The sequence below is a fragment of the Maniola jurtina genome, chromosome 19, assembly GCF_905333055.1.
Source record: "Maniola jurtina chromosome 19, ilManJurt1.1, whole genome shotgun sequence".
Classification (NCBI taxonomy): Eukaryota; Metazoa; Arthropoda; class Insecta; order Lepidoptera; family Nymphalidae; genus Maniola; species Maniola jurtina.
In genome coordinates, this window is record NC_060047.1 from 2,064,081 (window position 1) to 2,091,117 (window position 27,037).

Sequence of the window (27,037 nt, forward strand, 5' to 3'; positions counted from 1 at the left end):
GTATTTAGCATAACACTGTGTATTTTGAATTGAACACAAAAATTTACATAAATAAAAATAATGTTAGTTTCTAGTTTCTACTGTATTTTAATGGAATTCATAAGTTTGCAAGGTAGAATTATTAGCAAAACAATTAATAAGGTCTGACTAAATAAACCTCATTATAAATAAAACAGGTTTATTATTAAAACCTAATCCATACTTCCATACATATATTATAAATGCTATAGTGTGCCTGTCTGTTTTTTTGTCTGTCTGCTTGCTGTGTACGGTCCATCCCATAAACTCATTTTGACGTTTGGTACCGAGTTAGCTTGCAGCCCAGGGAAGGACATAGGCTACATTTTATACCGGAAAAACAAAGATTTCCCACGTGATTTTTAAAAACCTAAATCCACTTAAGAAATCGTAGACATCATCTATTTGTACAAGGATGATATAAAAGCTTCATTTCCTATTATCCGCCAAACCAACGAAATCTGTATGGTATCTGTATGGTAACTTAAGTGAAGTTCACTTTGCAATTAGACATTGTGAGGTCTACATCTCCTGAGGATGCTCCGGTGTCGGGGCGAAACGCGCGTCGAGTGGTGTTGGAATTTGTGTGGTGATGCGTACCATACAGATTTCGTTGGTTTGGCGGATTATAGCAAATTAAGCTTTCATATCATCCTTGTATATCATGGACTTCCGCAAAATAACGCCTGCTTCTATAATACATCATCTATTTGATATATAGATAGCTTGCGTCTCGAAGATATACAATACATATATATCGATTTATTTTTATCCCGGAAAATCTTAGTTTCCACGGGGTTTTTCAAGAATCGAAACTTACGCGGACAAAGTTGCGGGCATCATCTAGTAAAGACTGATAGCCTAGTGGTTAAATCTTCGGCTTCGGGGTCTGGTGGTCTATTCCGAAGACCTTTAAGTTTTTGGACTGATGTGCCTTCCAAGCAATTGACTATCACTTGCTTGATAGAAAACATCGTGAAAAACCTCATGCCGAGAGTTCTCTATTTCGAAGGTGTGTGAAGTCTACCAATCGGTACTTGGCTAGCATGGTGGACTGTGGTTTAAACTCTTCTTATACTAAGAGAACACCCATGCTCACTAGTTCAAACGATAGGTTGATATTATACTTTACTAGCTGATGCCCGCGACTTCGTTCGCGTGGATGTAGGTTTTTTTAAAATCCCGTGGGAACTCTTTGATTTTCCGGGATAAAAAGTAGCCTATGTGCTAATCCAGGGAATAATCTATCTTCATTCTCAGCCTAATTCGTCCAGTAGTTTTTGCGTGAAGGAGTTACAAACATACACACAGACACACACATACACAGAAACTTTCGCCTTTATAATATTAGTGTGATATCGAGTTCATCCAATAAACAAGCAAAGCTTTACTATTTTTGTTAGGTTTGTATAAGTATATCGATACGTTGAATCCCGGTAGAGAATGTTTACCGTTCGTTAGTCAATGATGGATGAGATTTTGATGGCTTTTATCCAACTACAGCGGTTTGGAAGTTAATCGATTTATAATTAGGAGCATGAAAAGAAAATCTTGCATCATATCCTATGAAGTTCGTGGGCAGCTAGGGACCTGTGAAAGCAACGATTTTCATACGAATCTCTGAACCAGTGTAATTTTAAAACTACATTATTTTACGGAAACCCAAAATACCACTCAGAGATCTTAATTAATTATAAAATGTGTCTATAAAATTTAATCGAGTTTAAAGCTTTATATTATTCAAATAGGAATCGAACTCCTTTTGTATAGAGACTGGAGAGCGTTTCTAAAAACAAAATGATCCAAAAAGTTGACAAATATAGTGAATTGGGATGAAGCCAATGTCAAAAAGAAATTATTTCTTTGGAATTATTAAATGGATCTTCCAAAATTTGTAAAACCACTTCTGCTGATAATATAGTTAGTTTGATAACCATCTTAAATTATCGATTTAACCATTGATTTTAGAAGCGCCATAGTTTTGTTTATTCTGAGGGGTAACCCAAAAAAAAGGGGGTAGGTACGTCACATTATGTCAAATGTTTATGACGTCACATATGTATTTTATGTATTTATATGTATTTTAGATATGTTCCCATACTAAGCGAGTGTTTTGACGTTTGATAAAAAGTCACTGATTTGACTAGTAGTTGTCATCCCTATATAACTATACAGCCGCTGTTTAAATACCGGGAAAATGCTAGAACAAATAAAATTTGGATGGAGTCACTGTATTTATTCTCATAATCTCAATCCCTAAAGGGCGCCGTATTATGCGAGCAAATATTGGAGTCTTTAATGAAAATGTAGAGCAGAACCGAAAAGCGCAATTTTATAAGCACCTTAATGAATCCCAGCATTGCGCCCGACCGAGGGGAACGCTTCCACAGGGCCGTAACTAGTGAAATTCCAGGGGGGGCTAGATAAATCAATATGACTTCTGTTTAGAATTCTACTTTTAGACTTATTTTATTTTATCACCCGACTGCGGCAAAGCCAAAAGGAAGGGTAATGTTTTAGCAGTCTATATATGTGTGTGTATGTTTGCATCCAGATTCTGTGTGTTCCACCGTAGCGCCTAAACTACTGGACCGATTTTGATGAATGAGGTGTCAATTGATTCGTTGTAAAGGCCCGGTTGACATAGGCTATATTTTATACGAAAAAAATTGACCTAGCGGATATTAAATCAAAAAAGTGGGGGTCTCCTAAAATGTTTTTTTTTGCTATGGTATCGAGTGGGGTGTCAAATGAAAGAGGAGAAATTTCATGGGCATAAAATGTATAACAATATTAAAATACACCAAACGACAGACAAACAATTTTACTCTAATATTTCAGTGTTATTAAGACGATCGCAGTCGGGTTTTAGTTTTCAATATTATCTTGTTTAAATACTTTATTCCTTAAAAACTATGACACAAAGTAAAGTACAGGAAATGTTCGCAAACAAAGGGCGACCTTATCACTATGGTGATCTCTTCCAGGCAACCCACAAGACTTATAAAATGTATGTATATCAAAAACTTAGGGATATTTTTTTTTAATACTTCGGATATAATGCGTAAAAAATGAGTCCTCACGCGCAACTTTAATTTTATGTGTCAACTACCATGTCAAAGGTACGATTTTAGTCCTGATTTTTAAGGTGAATCGTACTTTTTAACCGACTTCGAAAAAAGGAGGTTCTCAATTCGTCGGAATCTTATTTTTAATGTATGTTACCCGATTACTCTAAGACGCCTGGACTGATTTGGATTTTTTTTTGTTTGAAAGGGTATACTTTGCAGGTAGTCCCATATAAATTTGGTGAAGATCTGATGAATATCTTCGGAGATATTCCTACGCATGGCTAAGGTTTGGAATACTCTTCCGCGATCTGTGTTTCCTACCAATTACAATCCGGGTATCTTTAAAACAAGAGTGAATAGGCACCTTCTAGGTAAACGCGTCCCATCTTAGACCACATCATCACTTTCCATCAGGTGTGATTGTGGTCAAGCGCTTACCTATAGTGAATAAAAAAAAAAAAAAAAGATGGAGAACAGAACTCCTCAATGGATAACAGTAAATTGCTCCCGATCAGTTTAATAGCTTAGTAAACAGTAGGGTTTTATTCGGGCATAGCATATTATAGTACAGTGGAGCCACTAAAAATTGTGAAATAAAATGGTTTTTGAAGTTGGTTTTATTTTTCTTTTAAAAATTTTGACGTGACAGTTGACCCCTAAAGTTAAAACGGAGTTAAAGTGTCGAGTCCGTACAACAATGCAATTAATGGAGTTTGCATTTTCGTAAACACCCCTATTGCCAACCTTCCTAAATACGGCTCTGAAATTCGCAATACAATTTATATGTCGCTCGACTTCGGTTATGATTTAACGAACCGAATTCAACGTCTCTTTTAGCTTTCCAAGTTAATTATAACACTGTTTTTATCCCCCGACCCAAAAAGAGGGGTGTTATAAGTTTGACGTGTGTATCTGTGTATCTATGTATCTGTGTATCTGTCTGTGGCATCGTAGCGCCTAAACGAATGAACCGATTTTAATTTAGTTTTTTTTTGTTTGAAAGGTGGCTTGATCGAGAGTGTTCTTAGCTATAATCTAAAAAAATTGGTTCAGCCGTTTAAGAGTTATCAGCTCTTTTCTAGTTTTCTTGTAGAAAAGAAGGTTAGATAACCGTTAGGTTCATAATATTATGTCAACTGACAAATGTCAAGCTGTCAAGATGGACGTTGGCTAAATACATAATTATTTATTTGGAAATGATGTTTTGGAAAACTCAAATACTTTGGATCGTCGGAGGTGTTATAAATTTTTAATTTACACTTGTTATTACTTTATACGGCGTGTTTGATAAATCACATGACAAATTATGAGATATGTAGTACCCATGTAGTACCAACTAGTTAGTGCCATAGATTCTTTCGTTGTCTCTGCTGTATAACAAACGTCGAAACGGTCCTTCGAGTTCACAGAAATTTTTCAGGGGGTTCATTTCTGCAATCAGCTGCTTGCAGGGTTGTTACATCGGAGTTTTAAACAAATTCTTTAAATCCTTATATCTCCCACTGGTATCATGCTCCAATGGTCATTATTTTTTGGTGCATCACCGCATTGAACCTAACTTCAGCTTGACGGGATGTTACGGACCTCGTATATGCTGAAGACAAATAAAATTCTACATATTTTTGATGTAGGCACACCTAGTTATTATCCTTTTAGTGAAATACAATTAAACTTGTAATATGTAGGTTGCTTACGCATTGAATTTGAACAAAAGGCGATACAAAATTATGTAGGTTAGATTAAGAAATATCTTAAGACAATAGCTTATAAGATTTGATTATAACTACTGTTACTTGTCATAAGGAGTCGATCTTAAGCCTTCACCAAATAAAGACGTCACCTACAACGCCGTCTCCATCATTTAAATCCAACCAAAAGTTTAATATTTCAAACTGTATTAAAAGCAACGATTTTTATAGACTGGTAACGTGTCACCATGTTTTGAAGAATCCCCTTAGATGTACCTTATCTACATATGTTGTATATTATGTAGTCTATGTCTCTATGTGCATGCGTGTCACACACAAGCGTACCTACGAAGTTGCTTCATTCTCTAGCTATTAACATACGAGTACGAATGTTTGAGCTTGCCTTTTATTTGAGTCACTACGTTTATTATAAATGAGAAAAAGTGCTTGTTTGTTAGTTTGTTCTTCATCACGCCATAACAGAACAAAGGGTTGAAGTGATTTTTTGCATGGATAATATGTACTATATTATGGAGAGTTACATAGGGTATTTTTTTATCCCAGAAAATCGAAGACTTCCCAAGGGATTTTAAAAAACCTAAATCCACGCGGACGACGTCGCTAGCATCACTTAGTTTTAAAATACTTTATAAGTATCGTATGGACTATGGTCAAAAGGTTTTTTTTTCAATTTAGAAGATTAATATTGATAAGAGCGCCATGTCAAAGATAAAACATCAAATAAATAACCAAATAACACAGGAAATTGTTTTTCCAATCTAAATTAGGAGCCATTATTTTGTGTCAAGAAAAGGTTTTTAAATAATTTCATTTTGGAACGGAAACTTGCATAATGAATACCAAATCATTCTTTCGAAAATTGAGAAGAGCTTCTCAGTTTATTGGAGTTATAATATACGAGTATAGTACGCGACAGGTCGGGATGGCAATCTGGGTATGAGGCGGAGGGACGCCCCGTACGTCACCCGCGCTATCCCGCACCGGGTTAGCACGGGGTCTGTACCGGGTGTACGGGGTGAGGGACGCCCCGTACACCCGCACGTCACCCGCGCTATCCCGCACCGGGTTAGCACGGGGTCTGTGCGGGTGTACGGGGTGTCCCCACCCTGATTGTCATCTCAACCTGTCACGTAGTACAGGTATACTTTACTCGACTATTTGAACACGACAGCTAAAAAGGGAGTGTAATTAATATTCTCTGGCTTCATCACACTAATATTATAAAGGCGAAAGTTTGTATGTGTGTGTGTGTGTGTGTGTGTGTGTGTGTGTGTGTGTGTATGTTTGTTACTCCTTCACGCAAAAACTACTGGACGGATTTAGCTGAAATTCGGAATGGAGATAGATAATATCCTGGATTAGCACATAGGCTACTTTTTATCCCGGAAAATCAAAGAGTTCCCACGGGATTTCGAAAAACCTAAATCCGCGCGGGCGAAGTCGCGGGCATCGGCTAGTATAGTAATATGTGGGTTTCTTTATTCCACCATAACCAAACCAATTTGGATTTAGAAGGTATCCTTAGAATCCTTATCGTCCCCAGTCAAATTATATCGGTCACCCATCTTTTTTTAAATACAAGTAAGCCCTTGACTGCAATTCACCTGGTGGTAAGTGATGATGCAGTCTAAGATGGAAGCGGGCTAACCTAGAAGGGGTATGGCAGTTTTTATTAAACCTTTTTGGTGTCTACGTAGCATCGTAACGGGATGCTAAATCACTTGGCGGCACGGCTTTGCCGGTAGGGTGGTGACTAGCCACGGCCGAAGCCTCCCATCGGACAAAATCTAGTTACCGAGTTCGGTCAAGGTTGCTTGATATGCGTTGTCATACTAGGCTACTACTACTCATACTAGACGTCGCTCTATCACACTAATATTATAAAGGAGAAAATTTGTATGTGTGTGTGTGTGTGTGTGTGTATGTTTGTTACTCCTTCACGCTAAAACTACTGGACGGATTGGGCTGAAATTTAGAATGGAGATAGAGTATACCCTGGATTAGCACATAGGCTACTTTTTATCCCGGAAAATCAAAGAGTTCCCACGGGAATTTTAAAAACCTACATCCACGCGAACGAAGTCGCGGGCATCAGCTAGTTATTACTAACTATTAGATACCTACTATGAAACTATTACGTATACTGTAGATTGTTCAAAGGCCTTATTGTGACGTCATAATAGGCTATAGAGAAAAGGCCTTATATAGGTAACTTCATTACATTAGTTGTTACTAGTAAAAAAGTTGTTTACTTTCGTAACTTTATCTATTAATTGGTATATCTACTGAAATATCATACCCGTTTTCCCCATCGACAAGCGATAGATATTATGATTGATTAGATATGTCAAAATTCACACCCCATAGCCTGATGTCGCACCACCCCATCCTCATATAGATTATTTATTATTGGCACTGAGTTAATAGGCCATAGAGATGCAGATTTCATACATCAGGCGTCAAGAAAGCACTCTTTCATAATCATACAAAAAAAAAGTAAATAATCTATACTTCTTATGGTATAACTCGCCGATGCCCGCTACTACAAACTATTTCTAGTTTCTACAGTCAAAATCCGTTAAGATGATGGGCCGTGAAAAGGTAACTGACAAACAGATAGAAGGATAGATATACAAACAGACCTATTGTACAGAAATGATAAACGTCTCCCTTTCTATTTCGTAACTCTTAGGTTGAAATCTATAGAGCGCGCTTTGACTTTGCTTAAGTTTCAATTCAAGTAAAAATTTCTTTATTGCGAATATTATGGTTTCAGTTAAAATGAGACAGATTAATGCCAGCGGTATAACGCTGTCTCGTTTTAACAGTGACTCAAGTCTGAGCAAAGTCAAAGTGCGCTCTTAAGGCGTAGTCTTCTACGCCTTAAGAGCGCACTAGATAATAATGACGGAGACGCGAGTGCCATCAAAGGGGCATTGGCGTAGGGTCATGTGACCAAGTGAGTCGAGTCTGGTTTAAGACCATTTTGCGAGACATTTCCACCTCCAGTATATGACAACTCCATTATTATTGGGGTAAATAAATCGTGCTAGATAATTATTTTTATCTGATGTTTGGTCAACAATGATCGATGTGGTTTTGATTACTCATTTTTGAATAGATATCGTTAATATGGCCCATCGTTTGCCAGTTAATTGGATAATAATTACATTGTAACCATTTTGTCAGTATTTTCTAGTTACAAAATAGTCTAAAATAGATAATATTCATGATAAGAAAATGGAATTCTCTAGATTATTTTGGAAACATTAAGGTCCTGATTTTTCTTGACTTAGTCTTTTACAGTCAAAGTCTGTACTTATCTATATTTTTATCATTTTATTAATTCATATCATGATATAAAGATATAAACAGAAAAACTAAATCATAGGCAAATAAAGCATCTTGTCTCGATGAGGTTTTTAATTTAATCATTTTAGTTTTTAATTAATCATTACAATTATTTTTAGTTTTAATTTAGATTTAAGTTTATTTTATAAAAAAAACTCTTATGTTGATGTCAATAATTTTTTAAATAAATAACTGATGAACCAAAAAATACAAATTGATCAGAAATTGGTTAGGTTTCGCGCTTTCGACTGTAACAAGTCAACATCGCGATCTTCGGGGAGAGACTGGGAAAATGATTGATATTCCCAAATTGATTATAGATTCCAGTTCTGAAGGCGCTTCATTGGTGATTTGAGAGAAAAAAAATATTTCCATTTTTTTATTTTGCCCGGTTTCTTTCCACGCTTGAGTTTTAAAAAGTTCAGGTGGTATTACGAATCTGTAGATTTACTAGAGGATGCCCGCGACTTCGTCCGCGTGGATTATGATTTTTACAGATCCCGTGAGAACTGTATGATTTTCCGGGAAAAATGTTGCCTAAGTCTATTACACGGACGCAAGTTACTTCGGTACCTTTCATACAAATCAGTTAAATGGATGGGCCTTTATGAATCCCGTGGGAACTCTTTGATTTTCCGGGATAAAAAGTAGCCTATGTCCGTCCCCAGGATATAAGCTAACTCTGTACCAAATTTCGTCAGAATCGGTTACACTGTTGGAACGTTAAAAGGTAGCAGACAGACACATTTTTGCATTTATAATATTATATGGTATAATATAGTATGGATTGATGTTCTACGTCAACTTACATTGTATCCTGAGATGTGTCGCCTGACTGGCGGTCTCGCCAAGCGAGTTGGTCGCGCGACACGAGTAGTCGCCGCTGTGGTCGCGCGTCACCTTCTGCAGCACCAGCGACTTGGTGCTGACTATAACGCCAGACACCACGTTGTGCAGCACTGCTTTATCCTGTGAAAAATGTTTAGGATTATCGGTCGGACAAGTGCCTTACTGAATACCGTCGGTTATTCTTATTCCCCTACGGATCTGCTCATTTCTGGTTGGAGAGAGCTAACCTGGAATTTCCCTACGTGATCAACGTAATGAAATCCCAAGGATAGCTCCCTTCATAGCCCGCTAAAAGGTATATTAATGAACCAATAATAAAAATGCCACTACAAACCTAGTGGAATTTTTAAGAGGAGTATTAATAATAATAACCGAGTCAGTTTTATAGGGTTCCATACCTTAAAAGGAAAAACGGAATCCTTATAGGACCACTTTGTTGTCTGTTTGTCTGTCCGTCTGTAGTGTCTGTCAAGAAAACCTATAGGATACTTCCCGTTGACCTAGAATCATGAAAGGCAGGTAGGTAGGTCTTATAGCACAAGTAAACGAAAAAGTGCGAAAACCGTGAATACCTATGTAGTTACATCACAAAAAAATAAAGAAAATGAGAGAACAAATAATTAGTATTTTCAATTTTCAAGTGGTACCTATATTATATGAAAGGGATTTACGTGTACATTCTAAAACATATTTTTATTTATTTTTATGCATAATAGTTTTTGATTTATCGTGCAACTAGCCAATGCCCGCGACTTCGCCCGCGTGGATTTAGATTTTTTGGAATCCCGTAGGAACTCTTTGATTTTCCGGGATAAAAAGTAGCCTATGTGCTAATCCAGGATATTATCTATCTCCATTCTAAATTTCAGCCAAATCCGTAAAGTAGTTTTTGCGTGAAGGAGTAACAAACATACACACACACACACACACACACACACACACACACACACACACACATACAAACTTTCGCCTTTATAATATTAGTGTGAAATGTCAGAAAAAATAACCGAGTACGGAACCCTTGGTACGCGAGTCTGACTCGCCCTTCGCCGATTTATTGTTCTTGTTGTCATAATAGTTTCGTTTGACTCAAGTTTTGGCATTATTAAATTCAAAACACGCCCCGACCCAAAAGAGGGGTGTTATAAGTTTGACGTGTGAATCTGTGTATCTGTCTGTGGCATCGTAGCTCCTAAACTAATGAACCGGTTATAGGTAATTTAGTTTTTTTGTTTGGAAGGTGGCTTGATCGAGTGTGTTCTTAGCTATAATCCAAGAAAATTGGTTCAGCCGTTTGAAAGTTATCAGCTCTTTTCTAGTTACTGTAACCTTCACTTGTCGGGGGTGTTATAAATGTTTAATTTACACTTTTTAGTTTTTATACATGTATAGGCTTGTGATTATATTTTATTCAAATAAATAAATTTGAACTTGAACAACGAACCTTCCTACTAGTGTACAGGTAGGTATTTTGCAAATATTATGAAAACCGGAATATCGAAATTCCGTATTCCAAATCCGTAAATCTCCGAGTGTAATAAGTAGATTTGCGAAATATGTCTCAAACGGCCCGCGAAATTACACCCCCAATACGGCATTTACGCGATTGCAAACGGAATTGGAAAAAACATTCTGCGTTTAGTTTTGTGATGAATTCGCCCGGAAAAACATCAAAGTCAGAATAATGACTCTATTTGGCCTTCGAAATACTGTCTATGGTTAATTTACTACACCACAGGCTTTTAAAGCTTAAATAATGTTTTGAAGTACTAAAATGCAGTATATATTTTATACCCCCATTTAGTAGATGGACAGTCGACATACAAGTGTAAATTAAAATTTATAACACCCCCGACAAGTGAAGGTTACAGTAACTAGAAAAGAGTTGATAATTTTCAAACGGCTGAACCAATTTTCTTGGATTATAGCTAAGAACACTTTTGATCAAGCCTCCTTTCAAACCAAAAAAAAACTAAATTAAAATCGGTCCATTAGTTTAAGAGCTACGATGCCACAGATAGATACACAGATACACACGTCAAACGTATAACACCCGAGAATATAACACCCCTCTTTTTGGGTCGGGACCCAAAAAGAATCGCTATATCTCAGAAATGGTGATTTTTATGGGAAAAAATGTTAAAATATTTTTTATAGATAATAAAATAATCTACAGTTTTTATCTGACCTATTTTATGACAAAACTTGCCGTTTAGCTGGAAAATGCAAGAAACTCATTTGTGTGAACTTTGGCCTTGAATATTTTTTGTAAGTGTGGGATAGACGGGGACTTTTCACAATTCCTTTATAATGGTGTTCCCAACAATCGTACCGATTTTAGTTCTATGCGAATTATTTTAATCTTGAATGTCTATTTCTAGGCATATCTACTTACATTGTGATACCATGAAATCCGGTGCTCTTTAGGGTTAGCTCTAACTGAGCATTCGAAGTAGACGTCATCCCCTTCTTTGATGTCATGAGGGTTTAATGTGCTACCGAGAGACAATGATACCACTGGTGGATCTGAAACAAAAACTACGTATGAAAAAAATGTTCTACTGCTAGGAGCTGAGGACTTTTTTCTGAACATCCTCTGATAACAATGATAAACCCTCGCCTGCGGCTCGGGCTTACAAATACAAAAGTCAGCTAGTTTGTAATAATCTATAATAGTTACCGCCCTCGTATCACAATCCACAATGTGCTAGCTATTATTTTAATCTTCATAATTACGTAACCATCAAATAAAATGAAGAGTCGATCAAAGTTAAAATACTCTCAAAATTCACGAATATCGAAGTCAGGATTATTAATTAATAAGTAATCACTTTATTGAACGTCAAACAAGTTTATTAATAATATTTCCAAAATGTCAATAAGGTAATCCCATTCAAGATTGTACTTAAGCCATTAAAACTCGAAGGGTCCTCTCCCCTTTCAAGGGAATTCAGAGTAGGTTGAAATTCCATTACTTTGAAATTACTTAAGTGGAATTACGTTTAGGGTTTCCGAGTATCTCCTCCAATCAGCGATGGTAGAGACTGTTCTAAATTAAAGTATTTCAATAGACAAGACGTTCGCGATTCTAAAGTCTTCCTTTACACCAGAGCAACAGTTTGATATTGTGGCATACAATACAAGGCCGCACGATAGGAACAATAGTCATCTAATAGCAAGACTCATCGTGCTCCACCCAGGAATCTTTAAAAGAGAATCATTTGAAATTATCATCATCATTAACATTATGATCAACCCATCGCCGGCTCAGTACAGAGCAAGGGTCTTCTCTCAGAGTGAGAAGTGTTTTAGCCATAGTCAACGCTGACCATCTGACGCTGACGCTGGCGAAGTGCGGATTGACCAGACATCATACAAACGTTATGAAGTTACCCCAAGGTTTTTAGTTTTAGGTTCTTTGTTTTAATAATTTAGATGTTAGTTTTTAATTTAATTTAATTATTTTTATTAGTTTTTAGTTTAAACTCAAACGTCATATTCATATTTTAATAATAGTGTATTTTTTTTTAATTAAGTTATTGATAAGTAAACTTTATGTATAGTTCCCCCCTAACACCTATATCCATTTGAAATTTTCAAAATATATTTAATGACATTCCATCGTCCAGTTACAGTTTTATTATTAGTATACGGATGGGCTAAGGATGCGTGTGAACATGGTGGCAAAATTTAATCAAAAATGGGATCAAAATAGTCTATATGTATGCAGCAGTAGGGGAGATACGCCTACATTATACAAACGTTATGAAATTACCCCGTAACATCCACTGATTTCCAACAAATCTGCATACTAGTAGCAAAGCGAAATTTCCTATACGCGGTTTCAAATTCGTTTCCATGTTTAAGTTGGATTGTTCGAAATGTTCATTAAAATTCATCTGAGAATTTAGAACGGTCAGATTATGACGATTTTAGACTAAGAGCCCAGAGGGACTAGACCTTCGTTATTTTATAAAAGCTGAAAGTTTCTTTGCGCATTGTCCCCAACACAGGGAGGAACGATCAGCGATAATGAAGTTTGGATCATGGTGGCTTTGGCAGATAACAGGTAACAAAGACGCAAGTTCAAGGGTATCTCGAAGGGGATTGCTACAATACTAAGTGTCTAAGCAATACATGACGTGCATTCTAACACTATTCCGAAGAAAAAAAAATCAGACTTTATAATTTGACGAAAGATTTTATATGTCTTTGTTACCTGTTATTTGACAAAGCCACCATGACCCAAACTTCATAGTCGCTGATAAACTTTCAGCTTTTATAAAATAACGAGGGCTTGGCCCTTCCGGGCTCTTTTCCATTTTGCCATTTATGTCGTATATCTGAAAATCTATCCTTTGAAAAGCTGCTTAGATCCATGCGGCCCCAGATACTATCAGTAACATCTGACAATAATCGTTACCGTTAGTTGGAAAATTGTTCTAACGTAGATAGTTACGTAACTTAGGTTAGGATTTGTACATTGTCTATGATAATGTTAAGTACTTAAGGATTATTTATGAAGATGATAATTTTTTATAAGGTATGAGAGTATTACAAATAATAAAATTAATTGCGTACCATCAAGAAATAGATGACCATTAATTCAAATAAATCTTTTTGACAATAATAATTACAAACGCAAAAATGTATCTGTCTGTTAATCAAGGGTCGTCCATCGAGTATTACAAATCACACTAATATTATAAAGGAGAAAGTTTGTATGTGTATGTGTGTGTGTGTGTGTGTGTGTATGTTTGTTACTCCTTCACGCAAAAACTACTGGACGGATTGGGCTGAAATTTAGAATGGCAATAGATTATACCCTGGATTAGCACATAGGCTACTTTTTATCCCGGAAAATCAAAGAGTTCCCACGGGAATTTTAAAAACCTACATCCACGCGAACGAAGTCGCGGGTATCAGCTAGTAATAATTAATTGCGTAATATCAAGAAATAGATGACCATTAATTCAGATAAATCCTTTTGACAATAAACGCAAAAATGTATCTGTCTGTTAAACAAGGGTCGTCCATGCATCCGATTGTAACTTTTGGTACAGCGGTAGCTTGAATCCTGATGACGGACATAGGCTATATCCACGAGAATCAAAAGTTACGTGTAATTTCTAGTTTTATTTACAAAAATAGCAAAAAGGAAGTAAATTAATACAAAAAAGAAACAAAAAACAACATCAATTTTCCGTAATTATTTACAAAAAGAAAAACCGGTATAAAAATACGCAAAATTATAAAATTGCATCTGGGGCAAAAATATAATCCCACTCTACTTAATATAATGATTATAATATTATCATTGTATTTCAGGCCGCCTTCTGTCAGCACCCTGGTTTGTTAAGGTGTAAGGAGGCACCCGAGCAGAGGGTCTTCATTTTATTGGCCATTAAACAACCTTAACGATGTCCCCCAGCGGCTAGAATCGTTTTCATACTAAACTCTACTACTAGGTATGTCCACGGCTTCGACCGCGTAGACTACACAAAGAAACCCCTTTATAATTTTCAAAAATCCTTTCTGAGCGGATGTCTACCTCATATAATATCTGTCCGTCCAGTAGTTTGAACTGTGCATTGATAGATCAGTCAGTCAGTCAACTTTTCCTTTTTAGGGTTCCGTACCTCGAAAGAAAAAATGGTACCCTTATAGGATCACTTAGTTGTCTGTCTGTCTGTCTGTCTGTCCGTCGTGTCTGTCAAGAAACCTATAGGGTACTTCCCGTTGACCTAGAACCATGAAATTTGGTAGGTAGGTAGGTCTTATAGCATATACAAGTACAGGAATAAATCTGTAAACCGCGAATTTGAAGTTACATCATTTAAAAAAAAATGTGTTTCAATTTTCTAAATAAGATAACTATACCAAGTGAGGTATCATACGAAAGGGCTTTACCTGTACATCCTAAAACAGATTTTATTTTTTTCTATTATAATAATAGTCTTTGATTTATCGTGCAAAATGTTGGAAAAAATACCCGAGTACGGAACCCTCAGTGCGCGAGTCTGACTCGCACTTGGCCGGTTTTATATCGCTGTATCGCTTATTTAGGTAACAGTTAGTATCAGTCAGGAATTTGTGATAATAGGTACGAGTACTCATTAGTCGTCTTAAAATAATACGATTTCTGAGTTACATTGTTATGTCGAAGCGGCGAAAATCTCCCGTCTCGAAATAAGGCACGGTTCGTTAAACAGGAATAAATATAACTTATTTATATTTAGAAATTAATTTCCTCTCTCCTAACAGAGTTAGTGAGTTCCTTGCTCGTTTTAATGAATACTACGTTATGGAATTAACACAATATTGCCTGATTTTTTACAGAAGTCTTAATAATGTGTTTTTAGAATTTATTGCGCGTGATTCTAACCCCCCGTCCACACACTGCCCGTGTGGCATGGGAAGGAGCGAGGGACGGAGGCGGAGACGTAGTGTGGCCGCGTTACTCACATGTTCCTCGTTCATGCCCATCGGCTCCTATTTTGTAGGTAAGTATGCAATAGCCACAGTTTCGACGTCCATCGCGTTGCAAAGGCAAGCGACCTAGTGCGGCGATTAATTGCGTGAGTAGAGCAGTGTGTGGACGGGGGGTAAAATAACATGACGTAAGCAGATCTTTCGCTAGTGATTAGGTGGACAGACGACATCAAACAAGCTGTAGGGAGCCTTTAGATTCAGCTGAGCAAGTTCATGGCTTTGCCGGTAGGGTGGTAACTAGCCTCGGCCGAAGCCTCCCTCCCAGATCAAACCAGACCAGAATTATAAAAGACCAAACCCCTGCCGGGAAGCGCACCCGGGACCTCCCACTAATAAGACCACAGAGGTTCCCACTGCACCAGGGAGGCCTTTAACTAGACCTCTGCATGTGGAAGGCCCTACAAGAGACCAATATACAGCTGTGGAAGTCTATCAGTTTACAACGAAAATAACGATTAGGTGAAAATTAGTCAAATAGTTGGGTTATAAACCATTTTCATATTTAAACAATGAATTAATTAAAATCCAATACTGTACAGTCCCACTTAATAACTCAAACGAGTTCAATTATTTATTAATTCACATAAAAAATACGGTTAAAAATTCACTCACGTTTCCGAAGTGCCTTTCGAACAAATTGACAAAGAAAATAAATTCAAAACAATTTCTGTCTCTAAAATACACGTTTATTAAAAAGACATAAGTCGAGTTATTAAGGACCTCCGCTTTGCCTCCGCCCCTTTATTTTTTAAAAATAATTTGTAACAAACTAGAGGCTGCCCGCGGCTTCGCCCGCGTGGAGTTCGGTTTTTAAAATCTCGTAGGAACTCTTAAATTTTCCGGGATAAAAAGTAGCCTATGTCCTTCCCCGGGATGTATCCCAAGTCTGTACCAAATTTCATTAAAATCGGTTCAGTGGTTGGGCCGTGAAAACGTAGCAGACAGACAGACAGAAAAACAGACAGACAGACACACTTTCGCATTTATAATATTAGAATGGAAGAATGGATTGAAAGCAATGGACATCGGCCTAAGATATTAAATACCACTTGCCTTGCTTTCACGGTGAAGAAAAACATCGCTAGGAAACCTGTAAGCCTGAAAGTTCTTCATAATGTTCTCGAAGGTAAATGTCGATACGCAGTAATTGGTCAGCGTGACAGACTACGGCCTGCACCTTTTTTAGGGTTCCCTACCTCAAAAGGAAAAACGCAACCCTTATAGTCACTTTGTTGTCTGTCTGTGTGTCTGTAAGTTATTTAGCAACGTTGTAGTTAGGATAACTTGTATACTTCATTTCATCTTTTAATGAAGAAGTTAGAAAACTATTATCAACCGTTCTGTAGAGATAAATACCGGCACCACACTGAGGTGGCGCCGGTTTATGTGTCGTTAAAGACCCATAACGGTGTCGCCCTGTGGCGAGAATCGTCCCCAATATAAACATTTACGATTTCTCCGTTAAATTGTTACACAAACGATTCCAGATGGGGCGGGGTTTCCTCTTCGAAATAAGATAACATGTGGCAAAGAAGAATAAAAAGAAACAGTTTATGTCTGGAATATAAGACTCCTCATCTTATTTGAGAAGAATTCTAAAGACTCTGTTTTTTAGAAAGTGATGCACATTATATTAATTTTTGATTAAAAGCGGACTTATTCTTTTCACCTTTACGTTTAGTTGGAAAAAACTAAATTAAAATCGGTTCATTCGTTTAGGCGCTACGATGCCACAGACAGATACACAGATACACAGGCCAAACTTATAACACCCCTCTTTTTGAGTTGGGGGTTAAAAATGAAGGATAGATATGATGAAATAAATATTAGGTGAGAAGAGTACTATAACTCTATAACTTTTCTAACAAGCTTGCAATTGGACCAAAGAGTTTGTCAAAGTATTGTTTTAAATAAGCTATAGCTAAGCTTGCTATTTTGCATGCAAATCAACAAAAACATTCCTGGTTTAATTTTTAAAATCATTTAAATAGCAAACATCTGGCTTGTTGAATTCGCGCAAAAGTAAAGCGTTAACATTTTGTCGGCCATTAAATACCCATAACGATGTTGCCCCGCGGGGAGAGTTGTCCCCAAATAAGGCCTTGGTCAGATACAACGCACCACGAGGGACGCGTTATGAAATCAGACAGGCCGCGTGGTTAACGTTAATTGCGTTTGTCTGGCATTCAAGTCAGTTGCATGCCATGCGGTTAAAGTAACGTCACAGTTACCGTTAAAATGTAACTGTCAATAAAAGCGAAATGGGTTGCACAAGACAGATTGTGAACTTTAGACCATAGTTTTGCCTTTAACTTTAATCAGGGAGCTATAATTACTGACCTTAGTTGTGGAAGTAAAGAGACTAAAATGTCGCGAATTGACATCTTCATACTATCGTTAGTCAAAGTCAAAGCCTTTTTTTTCTGAATGGAATCACTGCACACATTTTGATTATTATCAATAATCAAAAATAATATTATCAATAAATAAATTGAAATAATGGCGCAATAATATTTAACTATGTACCTAAACTTAAAACCTAAATTTTTGTGGTTGCCTCAGAAACAGATGAGTCGCGTCATGGCAACAACACTAGAGATTTGTAACAGAAGTTCCTTGTATTAAAATTTCTAGAAACTGATTTGCCATCACGCGTCTTGTGTGACCGGGACTTAAGAATTTACGATTTCTTCATTATATTATTTCAAACAAAAATTCGAGTAGAAATTCTCTTCGTCCCAAATGCTTTATGGTTCGGCGAGCAAAAGATTTTATTCTGAATTTGTAACTTTATTTCCCTTTATCATAATGGAGTCAGTGCGTTTTTTTCCTCATTTTAATAAAGATCTTATTAAGACTTTTCTTATTTTTATACAGCTTTGAACTTGAAAAACACTTTTTCCATATGAATTGGAACAGTAAGAGTCTGTATGTAGAATAGTAAGAGAGAGTAGTAGTAGAGTTTGGCAAAGCTATGCCGCCAAGCAATGACGTCACGATGCCACGTGGAAACTGAGAAGGGGAGTTGGTTTTAATAAAATCTGTCACACTCCTACCAAAAAGAGAAACTGAATAACTGAAATACTAGGTGAGATTGCAGCCCTAACTTCTATGTGAATACAACAAAAAATTATACCTGTGCCATCGTATCAAAGATACCTTCAAACCATCATCTCTAAACATCATCTTTAAACTTTAAACTAACATTAATCACGTGCGTTTGGGGGTTAAAGGGGGTAAACCGCGTCTAAAGTTTTTGTGGTAAGCCAGCATGTATTCTAAAACACGGTAAACTAAATAGGCTTCGACGCTGAAAGCCTATTCAATTGAAAAATGATTATAATTCGGAAAATATTGACTTCATACCAAATACGTGTCAAAGTTTCATTAAAAATAACCTTTAAAAATCAAGTGCACTAAAAACTCGGTCAACTAAAACGGCTTTAACGCTGAAAGCCTATTTCATTGAAAAATGAATGTGAAATGAAAAATGTTGACTTGAAATTCAATCTTTTTAATCCCCCGCTTTAAATCTAGCCTTTCACGAAGCAAACGTCCAGCAAAGTGCGGTTTAATCCCGGGACTGTCACTCCAAAACCTGTAACTGGACCATTGTAAGCGCAGCGAATTAGTTTTTAGTCAGGCTCCGACCCAAAAACACTAACAAGGCTTTAATTACACTCTACCAGCCGCCAGGGGGTTAGTACAAGTTTGCACATAACAACGTTGAAGTATTTGGAACTAGCGATCCGCCCCGGCTTCGCACGGGTGCAATGTAAATACCAGTATCGCGGACTTTTTTGTAGGCATTATTGAGTTCTACAACTTTTCTATAGAAGTCAACCATACATCTCTAACCATTTAGGCAGCGTTCGCGAGAATCGTTAACGTACGGCAGTTTTTTCGACGCCTTGCACCACAATTTTCACTACCACGAAAAATCCTATCTATTTTTCGGGATAAAATATAGCCTATACGGATTCGGAAGAATCCCTCTAAGTAATGGTAAAAGAAATTTTGAAATCGGTCCAGTAGTTTTTGAGCCTATTTAATAAAAACATACAAAAATACAAAGGTTTCTTCTTTATAATATTAGTATAGATACATAAACACTATAAATTATTGGTCTAATCACAAAAAAATAATAATAGCACTTGGTTTAAAAAGACGATAGGCATCTCTACGGCCCACAGTTTACCGTACAACCTTTTCATTCATTTCACACTAGCAGATGCTCGCCACTTCGTCTGTGTGGATTTGGATTTTTGAAATTCCGTGGGGATTCTTTGATTTTCCAAGATAAGCAATCTGCCCTTCAATAATGCAGCAACAGAGCAATAAGATCTACGTGATTTTTTGCATGGATATAGTTAAAGACTTGGAGAGTGACATCTTATACCTACTGCTTTTATCCCGAAAAGTTAAAGAGTTCTTACAGAATTTTAAAAACCTAAATCCACACGGATAAAGTCGTGCAAATGAGCTAGTACTCAATAAAATACTTTAAATCGATCAATAATTTTAAGTTCATTTTACACAAATTTTATAGTGTTTCGATGATCGATAACAAACTCAAGTCGTACTAAGGCTTCGGTTCACGTTACGTGTAATAAGTTAATACACATGACTTTGATACTGCTGTATCAGCTTCAATGTTGTACATGAATAAGTTTATTGTTAAATTGCTTTTAGGACTTTGATATAGACCTCCATTTACCCTACGTCTCTATTACTTATTAGAAACTACGTATGCATGGATTATTGAGATGTTTTTGATTAGTTGTTGTGAGGCTACGTAATAGACAAAACAGCTAACGTGTAAAATCTGAAGATTCCAGAAGCAAAATAGTTACCGGATTTCAGAAACTGTTGAAAATCGAAGTGCTTCAGATATTACGATTATAACATCAGCGGTTTTTTAGTAAGTACTGTACTAAATTGTTGAACTCAAATTATTTGGCTCCAAAGGATGCTTATAAAATATAAGTACCTACCTATGATTGAATAAAACAAAATTTAAAAACCCCCGACACAAAAAACTATAAGAAACTAGAAAAAAGCTGATAAATTTCAAACGGGTGAACCGATTTTCTTCGATTATTATAGCTAAGAACACTCTCGATCAAGCCACCTTTCAAACATTGATATCGGTTCATTAGTTTAGGAGCTACGATGCCACAGACAGATACATAGACAAACAGATACACAGATACATACGTCAAACTTATAACACCCCTCTTTTTGGGTCGGAAGTTAAAAAGATTAATTAATTTAATTTGGCTTTGGCACGGTCTCCCCACCGCTAGAGTGGAATTTTAGAAAATTACTAGCTGATGCCCGCAGCTTCGCCCGCGTGGATTGGTCAGATCCCCTGCAGCATCAGGATTGAGGAGTTGGAATCCAAATTTTTTATGAAACAATGTCGCAAAGTTCCTCTATCGATTAAAAAGAAATGACGCAAATCAGTTCAGAAATCTCGGAGATTTCGGTGTACATAGGTAGAAAAACACAACTCCCTCCTTGAAAGTCGGTTAAAAAAGTAGCCTATGTTACACCCTGGTCAATCCTCTACTTATATGTGAAAATCCCGTTAAAATCGGTTCAGCCGTTCCGAAGATTAGCCTTTTCAAACAGACAGACAGACAGACAGACAAAAATTTTAAAAACGTGTGATTCAGTTATGGTATCGTTCAAATAACCATATGACCTTAATATGTGGTAGTTATTTCGAAATTACAGACAGACACTCCAATTTTATTTATTAGTATAGATTTTTTAGAAGAGCAAGCACTATATGAAAGAGAAATAGCTGATGCCATGAGTTCGTCCAAATGTCCCTCTCCAGTCTCCAAGTCTTTACGACGTGATTGAAGGACAAACCAATAAACGAGCACACTTTTGCATTATATGGGTAGTGATATCAATAATTCTGGAACCCTATTTACTCTTAGCCTCGTTGGCTCCATTTTATTTGATTGCTTGCGTTTAGGTTTTCCTCCCTCTAATTTCCTTTTATTTGGCTGTTGGGAGTGAATATTATCTTCTAACAACTCTTATAGCCGTTTTTATAGCCATCGATTTAGTAAAAAATTGTTTTGATTATCGAATTTTTGAAAACACTCTCTATTTACAATACGGAATATTTCTCCAAAATCGATCTACTTATAAAAATATATATATATTTTTGAAGAATATTAGCCATGTTAAATGACTAATATTCCCCTTTTCTCTCCAACTAAGCGTCAGGCTTGTGCTAGGAGTAGGTACGACAATAGTGCAACGGGCGGGGTTTGAACCGTCGACCTTTCGGTTTTCAGTCCACTCCTTTACCGGTTGAGCTATTGAGGCTTCAAATATTTGGAAATAAGAATGATTTCCCAATAAACCTGAAAAAATGATGTCAGCGTAAACAGGATAAGAAAAATTAATGGTTTTTTTTATAATCAATGAATACTGCCGTTAATATACGAATTTTTAATGTATTTCAGAAATTCTCGTTGAATTTCAAAATGCTTTTTATGTATGAATCTTTTAAACTTTAAGGTCGAGTTTTAAATCGTGTGTATAACCTTTAAAATTTAAATGGTTATTCATAGGTTTTAAATCTCGGCTCGTTCAGTGTATAGGTAACGCTTGTATACACTGTATAGATAGTTACCTAATTGGATTTGAAAACGTGTACTGTGCAGTATGGAAATTCCCAAACAGTTTATACTGGATAAACGGTCACCACAACAGAGTTGGAACAAGTTTGGTCTAATTTGGTACTGTCTGGCTCGATGCACTATTTATACGAACGGACACCAAGCAACGTTACACTAAACTCAAGCTACTCTAGCTTCTAACTAGTGTCTAGAGTCAGTTTTAGGCTAATTCCGAAACCTTGTCTTATATTGTCTTCCATTTCTGTATTTATTTGTGGAGTGGTCTTTAATTTTGAATACAGTATTGTGCAGTGGATAAGCCAAGCCATGCTTGTAGTAGAGGCAATGGTCGTTGGAAGCTCGGATCCCTTCGGTCAAACGGAGAAAACATGCACAGCATTGTACTATTACAAACAAGAATATAAGAGAATTCAAGAGCTTTGGCGATGATTTCGCCTTAATTAGAACTCTGTGGCGGTAAAATTACCCATATTTTACACCCATGGTTTTAAACACCGGCAAACTTAACTCAATTATTCTTCATTTCTCAAGTGAAATATAGTATCGTTTGCAAACTTTATATGCAAGAATAAACAAGCGGTAAATCGTTTCAAAGTAGTCTTCTGGGGGTATGTGCTGAGGAAGTTTGTAACTAGTTTATCCAGTGCATTCAGGAGTATGCCACGGGTATATTTTCTCAGAGTGCCGTTTGAATGCTAACTAAGGCCCATGATTACGTTGCCGGCAGGAAATATTATACATCGAACTTTAGAAAGAGATAACGGTTTCGTAGAGCGTTGTCTCTGTCGTTGGGATCGACGAAACGTCACATAGGTATGAGTGACAGAGACAACGCTCTACGAAGCCGCAATCTCTTTCTAAAGTTCGATGTACAATATTTCCTGACGGTCAAAGAATAATTACCATTACTAAATAAAGAAGTGACACTTATTCCTCCCACGCTCGCAACGTAAAGGTACGTCTAGTAAAAGTAGTAAGGTACGCCAAATCTGGTATCAATCTTGGTAAAGGGCCGCCATTATTTGAAGAAGTTTGATAGGTGTTAAAAGGTGCGTAAACCCCGCACCAATAAATTATTAAATCTGTGGCGCTAAGCGTAATATTGTGTCACATGCACAAGATTACGAATTTGTCTTCACTTAAAAAAAAAAACGACTTTAATATCCACAAACGCTAAAAATTATAAAATAATTTAATTTATTACCGAGTATATCACACTTCACACTAATATTATAAAGGAGAAAGTTTGTATATATGTGTGTGTGTGTGTGTGTGTGTGTGTGTGTGTGTGTGTGTGTGTGTGTATATGTTTGTTACTCCTTCACGCAAAAACCACTGGACGGATTGGGCTGAAATTTAGAATGGAGATAGATTATATCCTGGATTAGCACATAGGCTACTTTTTATCCCGGAAAATCAAAGAGTTCCCACGGGAATTTTAAAAAACCTACATCCACGCGAACGAAGTCGCGGATATCAGCTAGTTATGTATATACAAGAGTCAATGTATCTGGAGTTACTGTTAATGTATTTGCCTATCTGTTGTTTTATAATATCTTTGGGGATGAACCAGATTTGTAGTTAAAATTATGGCTGGTAAGCACGTAGGTAATTTTACCTCATCATCGGCAAACTCATGAATAGATGAGTTTCTGTGACCCAATTTACCTGCCAATACCACGCATGTCATCGGTGTAGTTGACACATTTGTTAATTGCATTGGTTATTAACCAATTTTCCCTCTATTTCGATGCCTAGTACCTTACCTACCTACTGACTAGCTGTTACCGACGCAAGTCACTGCCCTTGTATTTTGAATTAAAAGCTTTATGTGGAAGGAAGTAATTCCAAAAAAAAAACTTCCAAAATAATTTTGTGGTGTACAATAAAGGTAAACTCATTCAAAAATTGTAAAATACTAGCAAAATTTATTGCAGGGAAAAATCAGGCTTGTATCTTCTAGCCTAGCACACGAATACTACTCTTTCCCACACATTTAGTTGCTCAGAAAACAAGTGTAAATTAAAAATTTATAACACCCCCGACAAGTGAAGGTTACAGTAACTAGAAAAGAGCTGATAACTTTCAAACGGCTTCACCGATTTTCTTGGATTATAGCTAAGAACACTCTCGATCAAGCCACCTTTCCAACAAAACAAAACTAAATTAAAATCGGTTCATTAGTTTAGGATTTACGATGCCACAGACATATACACACACGTCCGGGGGTTAAAAATTGAGATCTGGCAGTCTCGGGAATTTGCTTTACAAAATTTTAATCAACAAGCACATCCAAGACGTTTACACTTTGCACACATCTGCCATTGTCTCAAATTGCTTCAAGTTGGCTTATAAAGATCACCGTATGTCGTGCACACTCGTTTGAATACGTGCTGAGCTCATAAGTGGCAATGATAATTAAAATTAACATTATTACAGAGGGAACTCCTTATTTCTACTAAGTAGTTGCAACTTTGTCTGCGTCGAGCTTTTTGTGCATAAAAAAAACGTATTTGTGTTCCCTACCTGCGGTATTACTATTACTAAAATACCCTATTACTAAACTATTGCTGTCCGTCCGTCTGTCAGTCAGCGGGTTGTACCTCGTGAACCGTAATAGGAAAAGAGTTGAAATTTTCTCTAGATGTGTAAATATTTTCTATTGCCGCTACAACTACAAATAATAAAAATTTCAAAATGGCCGCCATGAAAATAAAAAATAAAAAGTACATAACTTTTTATTATATAGATGATTACAAAACTACAGAACCCTTCGAGTGCGAATCTGACACGCACTTGACCGGTTTTTATTTTCTGGAATAAAAAGAATATTACATCTGTTTTCAGGATACAAACTTTTCCTAAATCAATGCTGACGAAGTTCCGGGCATCGTCTAGTCCATATCCATACTTAATATTATAAATGTGAAAGTATGTCTGTCTGTCTGTCTGCTACCTTTTCACGGCCCAAAGTTTAACCGATTCTGACGAAAGGTACAGGTTTAGCTTATATCCCGGAGACAGATATAGACTATTTTTTATCCCGGAAAATCAAAAAGTTCCCACGGGATTCTTATAAACCCATCCGCTTAATCGATTTGTATGGGTACCGAGGTAGCTTGCGTCCCTGTAATTCACATAGGCAACTTTTTATCCCGGAAAATCAAACAGTTCCCACGGGATCTTTAAAAACCTAAATCCACGCAAACGAAGTCGCGAGCATCCTCTAGTATTTGTATAAATACTTCATATTTTGTTACTGTTTCCTACCAATCAGTTATTCAGGAAAGTCCCCGTGAATTTCAAACGTGTGGCTACCCAATTCATTGCTAACGCTTGTCTTGTAAACAGGTGGGGGAACAAATTGGGTCGGGGCTCCAGTTTCCTGCTTTTGGAGGGAATTGTTTATGACTTTTCATATTTTGGATGATGTGAAAGAAAATATACGACTTATGTCGGCTTACTTGCTCTTACCCTGAATTGAGGATAATGTAGTGTGGCATAATATTTTGATGTTTATTTTAGGCACTTTAATGTGGTCGTTTATTTACCGTGCTACAAACTTTTTCGTACCGTATGTAGATTGATGTCACTACTAAATGAGAAAATGTGCCTGTGAGTTTGTTCTTCAATCACGACACAACAGAGCCATGGATTACTCCTTTTTGCATGGACATAGTCAAAGACCTGGATAGGATATAGCGTCGCAACGCAAGCGAATTCTTATCAAAAAAAACACTTTTTATTATACTATAGTACGTCTATGGGAGCGCTCGTTCGCACTAGTTCAACTGATTAGTTCAACCGTTTAAAAATAAAATAGCTTGATGTTTAGGTCAAAATCACATACTTTTAGGTAGCTTTATCATATATTATCTATATTATCTCGCATACTCGCTAAAGAATGGATTTGTTATATCGTGTATTTTTTAGACATTGCATACTTACCTAGGTATATATTTTAACTTTTCTTTATATAAGGTTCTGTTAGACCTATAGTCCTATCCTGATTGTTATTTTTTTTTTTCAATTTTCTCTACGAAAGTATTGGAAACGCATCACTTTTAGCTCTTTTGTTATTATTTTTGGGTTAGCTCTAAAGGTACTTTTTTTTCTCTCTTTCTTCTGGCTTTACAAAGATTAGCCAATGTCAAGTTTGTAGTTATTTGTAACAAGTTAGTTAAACTATTTAAGTATGGACCCCGTCTGTGCCGGCGCTCGCCGACATACGCACGGCACCCCCTTTGAGCGCTTTCCAGTCAGTTTTAACAAAAAAAAAAACACTCTAAAAAGGCAGAGCACGCCCGCCAGCTAACACCAACACAGACGAAGTCTCCAAAGGTACTTACACACAACATCCAATTTGAAAGAGTCTTCTATACTCTGTCCTGGCAACGCATTGTTGTCAGCTTGGCATTTGATTTGGACGCCGTCGTCTTCTGGTAGAGGCATGAACTGGAGTGTACTGCTTACCCACGTGTCGTTCAACGCGTCCATTATCTGTAGAAAAAATCGGTCAAGTGTGAGTTGGAATCGCAAACGAAGAGTTTCCTACCATCGCACAAAAAATAACTTTTTAATTTTCATTTTCATATTATTTTTTGTTCTAGCGGCAATAGAAATACACATTCTGTGAAAATTTTAACTCTCTACCTATTACGGTTCACGAGATAAGGCCTGCTGACAAAAAGACGGATGGACGGACAGTAGAGGATTAGTATTAGAGTTCCGTTGGCACCGTTCGACACTTGCGGGTTAATTAATATTATGCGTTTGATCTGTTAGACCGAGCATTAAAAAAAAAACGGACTATTTTCCGTGGTTTTACACCAATCGAACTAAATCTAACAGACCAAGGGCTAACACTAACAGACTAAGGGCT

The 27,037-nt window shown here is 36.8% G+C and overlaps 1 protein-coding gene across 3 annotated transcripts in view; it reads right to left on the reverse strand.

Moving 5' to 3' along the window:
• LOC123874751 (hemicentin-1-like) overlaps nucleotides 1–27,037 on the reverse strand; it is a 156,524-nt gene that overhangs the window by 18,757 nt on the left and 110,730 nt on the right. For all 3 annotated transcript variants that reach the window (XM_045920239.1, XM_045920238.1, XM_045920237.1), the window contains exons 8-10: nucleotides 26,505–26,655; nucleotides 11,394–11,524; nucleotides 8,959–9,118 (exon numbers count right to left, since the gene is read on the reverse strand). In XM_045920239.1, the coding sequence (XP_045776195.1) occupies nucleotides 8,959–9,118; nucleotides 11,394–11,524; nucleotides 26,505–26,655 (442 nt within the window). The remainder of the gene's footprint in view (nucleotides 1–8,958; nucleotides 9,119–11,393; nucleotides 11,525–26,504; nucleotides 26,656–27,037) is intronic.